Source organism: Corella eumyota, chromosome 5 (assembly GCF_963082875.1).
Source record: "Corella eumyota chromosome 5, kaCorEumy4.1, whole genome shotgun sequence".
Classification (NCBI taxonomy): domain Eukaryota; kingdom Metazoa; phylum Chordata; class Ascidiacea; order Phlebobranchia; family Corellidae; genus Corella; species Corella eumyota.
In genome coordinates this window covers 9,541,903-9,552,230 of record NC_137494.1, presented here as the reverse complement: position 1 = coordinate 9,552,230, position 10,328 = coordinate 9,541,903, and the positions used below count along the sequence as shown (strand labels likewise).

The 10,328-nt window shown below is 32.3% G+C and overlaps 2 protein-coding genes across 2 annotated transcripts; both read left to right on the top strand.

Annotated features, from left to right (window-relative positions):
* Window positions 1–215: 215 nt before the first annotated feature.
* Window positions 216–1,866, top strand: LOC145753458 (uncharacterized). Its single transcript, XM_082569868.1, has 3 exons — window positions 216–823; window positions 926–1,282; window positions 1,401–1,866. Exons 1-3 carry the CDS (start codon window positions 216–218, stop codon window positions 1,864–1,866), a joined length of 1,431 nt encoding a protein of 476 aa, XP_082425994.1.
* A 6,765-nt stretch (window positions 1,867–8,631) lies between these two features.
* Window positions 8,632–9,858, top strand: LOC145753935 (uncharacterized). The gene has a single exon (XM_082570474.1). It carries the CDS (start codon window positions 8,802–8,804, stop codon window positions 9,699–9,701), a length of 900 nt encoding a protein of 299 aa, XP_082426600.1. The 5' UTR covers window positions 8,632–8,801; the 3' UTR covers window positions 9,702–9,858.
* The last annotated feature ends 470 nt before the right edge of the window (window positions 9,859–10,328 follow it).

The following is a 10,328-nucleotide window of genomic DNA, read 5'->3' as shown; positions in this document are numbered from 1 at the left end:
CTTTTACATAATTTCGTTTTTAGATACTGACGTCAAACAAAAGTACAAAATGCACAAACAACGTTGAGAAATGTAATATCAGTAATGAATTAACAGCAAATAATTGGCAAGCAGGTGAAAAAATCAATTTAAAGATTTTTTTGCAAAGAATCATTATTTTTGGCTAAAAATATGCTTTGAAATATTTCAAAGGTGTTTATTGTGAGTTTTATGCAATGGAAGGTGAAATACTTGTTAGCGAATTAGTTGCATATTACTACTTTCTGATTTTCTTTTTGGTCGTGTCAATTTTTGGAAATTTTTCCATAATCAAAGTTATTCAGCAAAGCAAGCGTTTGCGAAGGCTAGTAAACCTTAGCATCTATATACTTAGTACAATGAACATAGTTGTAACTCTAGCTATTTTAGCGACGTCCTTTCGAAAATTAGTCTGCCCGTTGTTTGGTAACAGCGTAATCATGCCAAGTAGCTCAAGTATTGTCAAAGGCAAGGTTGGTATATGCCACGAAGTATTTTTACAATTTCGAGTTGTCATTTTGTTAGCTGCAAGTGGTTGCCAGTTTTGGACAACGTCGTTCGTCATTATCCGACCAAACAGCGTGATGACTACTAACGTAAAACGCACAGCAAAATCAATGGCTTCAAATCTGACTTTCCCACTCCTCCCCCTTGTGATATGTCCGCCAATGGTAATGGGCGCTTCACTATTTGGTTTAAGACTTTATCTTCCGTCGTATCATGAGAATTGCTTATGGTGGGTTTTACCCTTTTTTACAACAGTCTTTTTATGGCTTATTCCAACACTCGTCATTCTTTTAATGAGGTAAATATAATTTAATATATTACTGTGATTAACAAATATATATATATATATATATATATTTTAATAAGTGTTTCTATAAATTTTAATATTGTGTTTTGCAAGAACAAACTCAAGAAGTGAAACCAAAACGATTTCTAGCATCACACGTCATGCAGCTTTTTCTACACGTTGCCGATTTCAATGGTGGACATCTCAAACTTATTACGTAATTCTCTACACAAGTGTTTTATTAAGCATTCTCTGGTTACCGTTCTGTGGCTCAATCATAGCTCACGCTTTCAAAACACCACTAGAGGGCGGTATTGACTCAATTGATTTCTCCATTATGGCTTATGCAACAGCATTTCCAGTTATTTTGTATGCAATTAGCACAAATTTTCGAGAAGGTTTTCAACGGTATTGGGGCCTTTATGAAAAAAATAAAACAAATCGAAATAATCGCAGAATTAGACAATACAGGTAAGTTTGAACTAATTAAAAAGCAAGTTTTTTGTTTCAATTTAAAATAAGTTTATAGTTTCAATTTTTTTATGCTTTTATCATGTTGTCAATAAATAAAATCTTCGAATTTTGTTAGAAAATCAGAAGATCCAATTTTAACCAACCGCCATCCTTTACAACCACGTGACCCAGTACTTTTGTCACCTTTGAATGTCCGTCTATTAAACGGCTCTATCCGCAGCCCTGCACTAAATTTTGGTCGTTATTCAAATTTCAACAACACTAATAATTTACAGTATATTCACTGTAAACGGTCATATGCGTTTACCTCCCGGGCCTTACGTAAAATTAGACCCGCAACCCAATGCCCCGATCTTCGCCTAACTAATGCGACACCTCCATTTAATTTTTGCAATCAAAAGCCCCGGACCCCAATTCCTAACAATAGAAATTACTTTAAAACAGAAAACAATTTATCTACCACTACAAATTCTCTACCAAACATTTCAGCACTATTAAAATCTCAATCAGGAATTGGAAATCTACCTTTTTGGTTTTGTAGTGATGTGGAGGAAAATAAAAACAACGACGTTTCCTTATAGGAAGGTAAATGGGAAAAAGTCGATAATTGTTTGATTTAAATTAGTTTAAAATTGTAATTAAAAAAAAGATTATATAAACAACTTGCTACCTTTTCGTTTAATATAACATTTATTTACTGTTTTTTAACTTGAAAAGTTGTTATTAAATTGTTCTTTAATTTAATTTATTTTTTGTAAAACTTAACTAAAATGTTTTTTCCGATTGTTGTTTTAGGTAAATTTATAAAAAAAACTGTATATATTTTAACTAATTTTTACACCTTATTAAAATTAATTAAATGTTTTCGTTAAAAAAATGGTCCAATCAAAATTTTTTGTTTATTTTAAATTCGAAGTTAATTATGTAGACCTATACGAAACTTTTTATCAATTTGCATCCTTTATTTTGTGCACTCTTTCAAGTTTTATTTTTGTATTTTACGTTGGATTTTGTTTAATTAAAACGCCACCCGTACGTATAAGGTTATTACTCCCGTCTCCCACACATGGCTATAAACACGAACTCGTAAATCACAAGGCTGTGGTAACAAGTTTCATCAGAATTTAAAAAGGAGTCAAAAAAACAAACGATAAATAATTCCAGACTTTTACAATTAAGTTGTAGCTGTAGCCAAGAGGAGTTAGTAAAGATTTTAGGGCGTTTGCTAGTTTTTTTTCATTAATTCAAGAAGACGGGCGCCAAGCTCTTATTCTCCGTAACCGCAAGATTAAAAAAATATGCAGAAGAACGAACTCTTTTCCAATCCGATTTCGCGTATTAAAAAAGATGAGGTAAGTATATTCTCTAGTGAGGACCAAAATGGGAGTGCTAAAGAAGATGGGAGAGGTTTATTATCGAATCAACTATTCTCTCCCGTGGAGGAGTCAAGTTCATTTTTCTCCCATCGATTTTCAACCAACAACAGTTTTTTTGAAGCAAAATTAAGTCAATCTAGCCCAAAAGAGTCTCAGGCCTCAGGCAGTCAGCAAGTAATTGCAAATCAACAGTTTTTCTTAGAAGGCCAAAGCCAACAGCTCAATCAAACATCATTTGGTTTTCTGCATAGCGACTTATACCCGTCAGAGACTCCATTATTAAACTGTCAACCTGAAAGCTACCCTCAATATTCGTCATCCACTGTAATTTCAAATAACACCCAAATAACTCCGAGCGAAAAGTACGAAAAACAGTTAGCGGAAAATTCAACAACGGAACAATTTTTTTCGCCCGAAGTCGGCTCAACGCATTATAACCCAGAGCAATATAGCTGGCAATCCAACTACGGTGATAATACTACGTGGATTTACTCATCGGATCAACATTCCGACAAAATCGCCGACTTTACGCAAACTGGAAATTTTGACTGTGGCATGGATACATCTGGCAATTTTGGAACGAATCAAGGCTTGGCCAATCACCTTGCAATAATAGGAACTCAGACTGGGGGTTATATGACTGGATCGACTGGTTTTATACCGATACTGCAAAATCATCCCAACTACTTTCCTCCTGGCAGGAGCGGTAAATACGCGGACCCGAATGTAGACAACAGGCTACCCCCATTCACTCTTCCACCACATAACATTGCAAACTACACTGAAAATATTATCAGCAACGATCCGAAATATAGATCTCATTCAACTGATCAAACCAATAGTAACAGATCTTTCAAAGTTCAGATTTGTACGATTACAAATTGCGAGGTCGAATGCCCTAAAAACGATGCATTTTCATTTAATCAACCAGATTGTTCGTTTCAATCTAACAACCAAAATTTGGAACAAGTTCAAAATCGAAACAAAGCAAAACCAGAACTAAGCCAAGAAGATGAGTTTTTTAAAGTAAACTTAAACAAAAATACAAAAAAATCAACAGCTAGCGAAACGGTTGATAATAATTTATTGCTAAGCAAAAAAATTAACAACGACAATTTTGTCACGAAACAAGAACTTTCAGAGAACAGTAGATTTACAGAAAACAAGAACAATAGTGAAACAGTCTTTGGCGTTAATCAATATTCTAACTTGCTGCAGGAACACAACTTTCGAAATGAAAATAAAATAAAAGAAACTCAGTCATGCGAAGAGAATTCAGAACAAAATCAATTGACAAAAGGTAGATCATATTTGTTTTGTTTGATTAGGCTTCATAAAAATTTACTTGGTTTTTATGCATTGTTTTTTTTTGTTACCACGTAAAATAGACATGTTGGGCGAGTTTATTTATACAAATTTATGTTATATAAATCTTAACAAAATAGGCCATATATAAGCTAAAAATTTATATTAAAAAACACAAAAATATGGGTTAATAACCTAAATGTAGATTCAACTCATTAATAAAGTATTTAAGATTCAGAAAAACAAAATTATTTATTTAACATAGGTAAAAAAAGTTAATTTAAATTGAAGTACAATTAAATTTGACACCAATAACTTGCCACCATCATCGTAAAACAGCATGTGTTTAGTTTTCACCATTTTGTATAACTCCACTGGGACTTTTTTTTAATAATAATCGCAAATTTAAATTTATCACAGACAGGATACAATGTCGTTGTGTCACAGTTTTAGTTCCGATTCCGCCATTTTTTGTTAAATTTGATTGATTTTAGGACATTTTAAAGATAATTTTAGCTAAAACTGTAATATAGACAAATGATGACATATTAAAACTGAAAAAATATGGCCTCGATTAATTTAATATAATATTTTTACTACAGTTTTCTGCAATTTGGTTTTTCGCTACTCATCATTTTGGTTTTTCGCTACTCTTTTACTCATAAAAGCAAACTCAAATTTTTGTTTAGAAAATCAACGCCTCATTTTCAGAGAAAATCGGCAAACTTCAGTCTATATTGATTATCCAGGTAAACATATATTTCCTAAATTTTTAAACAAAAAATATTTGCAAATTAAACTTAAAAAATTGTAGGCCAACCAACTTACAATGATGGCGCTACTAATATGATTGCGGGATATGATGACTACGTGATGGGAAATCCACAATACCAACCCCAATTTATTAACTATCCAGCGATGCCCCGACATTTTCAACAAGTTGTTGGATTCTCTCGCAACGAAGAGCAAAACAAAATTCCGGGAGACGAGAATCTTAATAGTAACGTAAGATGTAAATTGTGTTTTTGTTAGTAAAACGAGATATTTTGCCAATGTATTACAGAAGCTAATTTTCTTCATTGAACTGCTTACCTTTAAAAATTGTATAATTATTTTAACTAATACTTTGATTTTTAAATATAAGATTTACCAAACACAATTGCAAGCTCCGATAACCACTTTAAATAACCACCACACTTTAGAAAATAACGAAGAAGCATGGTAAGACATATTTTAAAATAAATAAATATTTAAAAAAATTAAACTCAAATTTGGAAAAAAGAATTTTAATTACCTATACAATAGCGGTATAAAACATAAATAAGTGCAATATGTTTTTTTGGATATTGCATAAATATTATTTTACACTACGACAATGTAGAATTAATATTAAGACCAAGGTCTTGCCATTTTAATCGGAGGGAAACACGCCTCTTTTACCTAGTGTGCTTCTTTTTTTATATAGGGAAGCACAATCCGATACAAAATCAAGATCGGAAAACTCACAAAAGTACAACATCACTCCAAACAAAACCAACAATCCAGGGTTGCCACCTGGAATTTTTTTCCAGGGTTTTCCAAACACTTCGTTTTTTACTTGCCCACCTCCACCGCAGTGGTGTAATTCGGGAATAACAACAGGCGAATTAAGCCACGGTCAACTTAAACCTGATAACAATACCCATCATTCTACACCAAAAACTAAGTCGTATACAGGTATGTGTTATAGTTTATTAATGTGTATATATTAATATTTTTTATCGAGTTGTAAGATTTCTTTTTTGTACATTATTAAAAAAGGGAATTCATAAACAACCTCCAAACAAAGCCTAACTATAAAAAAGTAAGCCTAAAAATGTATACATTGTAAAAAAAATTTATATTGTTAATTCAAAATTGTTTCTTAATTTGCAAATTTAGCTTATAAATATAAGTAACATTTTTAAATATTTGTATAAAAATATATAAAAAGTTTACTGTGAAAAAAAAAGTTTTTAAATGCTTGTTTAAATTTATATGATAAGATTTTTTTCCGACGTTTTGTAACAAAAAAGTTTACTCCCTTTAAATGATATCAACTATTTCCTAGAATTTGGGAGTCAAAAAAATCCAATTTTGCTCATAACTTGATTTGGCAATTCCACAAAATATTTTATTAGTAAAAAAATACTAAACTTTAATGGATGAAACAATTTTTACACACTACAACTGGAAATTGTTTATTTTAAAACATGTTACAATTATTTATTCTTTTACCATAGGACTAAATTTAAAAACAAGTATTTTACATAACAATTTAAATTTTAAAGTAAACCATTTTACAGTTGGTCGAAAGACAAAAAAAGGTCGACAGGGAACAAAACATGGGTTGTTGAAGCCTTACACTTGCTCAGAAAACAACTGTTCGAAACGGTTCAGCAAAGAATCAGAGCTTCGAGTTCACATTAACAAACACCACATAAGTAAGTTAATATTGTATTTTACATTAGTTTAAGATTTGAAAGCCAAATCGTCCATTGTAGTAGTACATAAGCAAAAACTATACTGTATTTTCTATAAAAATACAGATATTTAAATTTTTAACGATACTATATAGTGTAAACAAAACAAAGAGGGTATTTACTGCATCGTAAAAAAGATTGTAATGACATGTAATAAACATTTAAAACTTGCTAAAAAAAATTGTGTTTATGTATATTTATATCCCCTTACTAAGCTTTAAACTATTTTCATTCCATTTAAACAAAATTAAAACTAAAACAAATCTACAAAGTTTATATAAATATCAATTTTTAAGCAAATAAAATTAAGAGGTAAGAAATTTTTTATTTATAAAATTAACAACTTTATTAATAATTTAAAACAGAAATGGAAAAGCCCTATTTCTGTGACATTTGCAACAAGAGTTTTAAGCGTCCAGATCAACTCAAAAGACATCAAAAAATACATACCGGGGAGAAGCCTCACAAATGTAAAATTTGCGGAAGATGTTTTGCGAGGACTGATCATCGAAACACTCATTTAAGCAAACACACTGGTTAGTTTATTTTATAGTTTATACAAAAATAATATATTTATTATTTTTTGTAATTTCCTTTTTTATTCATCTTCGACATAGAAGACCAATTTTACGGCCTTAACACAGATTAAACTTAGTTACCCAAGTCCAACTTTCAGTTGCCTGTAAAAATTTGAATATTGTTGATTATGATTGCCTGATAGTTAACCTGCTTAAAAGTTTTGGGCTCGGATGTCTGTTTGTAGTGACCTGGTTAAGGACTATGCAGCATACAAGCAGCGGGAATCGTAACCAGGGCCTAAATAAGTCTTGCTTAACAAATCTATGTAGCCATGCAAATTACACTTCTTACTTGTCTATTTAGTTCTCTTATATACCATTATTTTAGACCTAAAAAGTGTTAAAATTACATTCTAAACAAAAATATTTGATTGTTTATATAAAATCTTTAATATTTTTGTTCGACTAACGTTTTTATGACGATGATTTTTTTCACGAATTAAACAGGCGAAAAACAAACAAAAGTTTGTCGAACTCCGGGTTGCAACCGTCGTTTTAACAAAATTGAAGACTTGCGGCGACACGAGACCACGTCTCACTCCGAAGCGACGTCATCAAAATACAGCACTTCGTCACGTGAAAATGACGACACGGGTATAGGCGACTTAAACACACAAGCAGAATGCATGTATCCGCTCTTTAATTCTAAAACAAATGAAAACCATGCGCTATAGTAAGTTTACTATTCTACAAAATACAACATAACTTCTAATACGCATCTACTAAAACTACTAAAATTAATCCTTATTTCTTTTTATATTTGATCCTAGTTTAGGCCTAAAGCCAAGCCAAGTTGTGGAAGGTTACAACACTATGAACTACAGTCAATTAAAGCCAGTCATGCAATCGGTAATGATAAACGAACCCTATTTGACAAATCCTGATTTGAATCAACCAATTGGTGAGCAACAATTTGTAAAATATGTTTCGTTATACTTGTTGATGTTTTGTTTACTAAAGACTTTTAATAGTGACTCAAGGCTACAGCGGTCTTCGAGGTAGTAATTTATTATACCGGCATACCAACCCAAAAAATTACAGCACCTACAAGTACAACGGCAGCAATCAATAGCCATTTTAAACCGAGGTAAGCAGTTGTTTTTTGTATTTAATTCTTTCATGAGTTTTTTTAAAATCGTAGTTGCGTAATACATAAACACAGTCTAGGCAAAACAACTCTTGTGTAAGAATTGTAACAATAGGGGTATATCATGTTACCACAAATTTGTTCTAAAACGAAGCATCAAAACGTTCCAATTCTTAAAGAGGAGGTTTTTTTGGTTTACTTAAATATTTATTCGTAACTAAAAATAAATTTTAATTTTAGTACTAAATTTTGTGTTAAAAATAACATTAACAAAATAAAAACATTAAAAAATAAAAAGTGGGATTTGTGGAAAAAATAATTTACACGTGACAGTCGCCCCCCTTTAAAGATTTCCTACAACTGCTAGAGCCTGTGTTCATTTGATTAGATATAAACAAAGTAGTCATGGCAATGTTTAGCGTATATTTAGTACAACTAAATCACTGTAGTATTTTTTAACTTTAAAGTTAATTGTACAGCCTGGTTGAAAAATATAAAGCTAGAGAACTAAATAATAAACTTTTTATACCAATTAGTATTAATGGATTTAATAAATATATTAAAAATTAAAATGACAGTTTTAGTAAGACATGGTGTTTTGTTTTGCGGGCTTTCTTACTTGTTTTAAAAAAATAACTTTCATTTTTTTTAGATTGAGAAACTGTCACCATGCCAAGTTTAAATTTTGATTACACTCAGTTTTTAAAACGGCAGAATGCAACTTATTTACTGCAATATCAAAATGATCCTATTGAAGTAGCTGAAAATCCAGCGCCTGTCATTGGCTACAGTGGTCATGTTCCTTCGTATCGAACTAGTATTCATGACCAAAGAATGGTCAGATCGTTGGTGCGGTCGTTGACCAGTCCGATGAAACCAACCACAGCAACTGGTTATTTGACTTCAAAAAATATTCTCCCCGAAGTACCGAAATCACCAACAACAAAAACAAACTCTGAAAAATTAAAACCGAGTACAAAAGAAGAAACAAAACCACTAAATGATTCCTCGACCTCGAAATCCGAAACAAAAAGGGCACAATCAGCCCCACCAGCACCACTAACACATGCGACGAAAAAAAGGGAGTCCCCAAATCTTACCACTCCTTTAAAATCCACAAGACTAAATCCATCTCAAATTTCAATGATGTCAGCTGGAAGTGCATCGTCGCTTTATAGATCCCGACCATGTACGAATTCTTCCCATAGTGTTCGTTCATCTGGAAAAGAGCATTTAAGACCTCATTCGAATGTATCAAGCGTGGCTTTCCGCCCAATAACACGAAACAACGTTCCTGTACACCCGACCGGTTATTCACAAACCCTGTATGGAAACAGCTACTGGTATGCCTGGCCTGACGAGGATACCTACAAAGATATCCCATCCCATAGACCAGAGTCATATCAACGAGATCACAAGTTAGGTAGAAATGATGATGTGATTTACCATAAGCACGAAGGAGTGGTGCCCAAATACATGGGTTACGTACCTGGCTACAAGTTTCGACATGGAGCGACTTACGGCGTGTTGACAGTGCACGCAAGGCCTACTGGCTACACTAAAGTCTAAAATATAATTTTGCATGATGTGCAATAACATATAAGTAATCCTAAATAATATAATTTTAGATTGTAGTTTAAATTTATTTTTTTGGTTTTGTATGTAGTGTATGTGGTTTTGTTAATAGTGTTATTATTTGTTAAAAGTTCATAATAAAGGAGCACCACAAAAATTGGCGTTGTAACCTAAAATCAAAATACAATGCAATGCAGTGTTGTTATATCGCAAAATATAAAACTAGCCACTGCAGCTTCTAAGGCTTACATTTCTTTGATGCACCTAACTTAGCATAACGTAAGGGGTTTGTTTGTATATATTTTTATTCCCGATGTGGAAAGGTCGTATGCGCGACCTAAACATAGAGCAACAACTGTTACCCCGACCCAGTCTCTAGTTGTCTGTTGCAGTTTGGGATATTATAGATTATAATTGCCCGATAATTATGCTGCTGATTAAGTGCTAGCTCAGTAGGAGTACATACCGTTTATATCGCCTTACTCAAGTGCGCTTCAGCATGAGAGCAGTGGGGATTGAACCCACGACCTCATGTGGTGTAGCAAGTATTCTTTCCACCACACCACGTTTTCCAATACGCTAATAGGTTTATATTTTAAATGGTAAAAAAATAAACGCTTT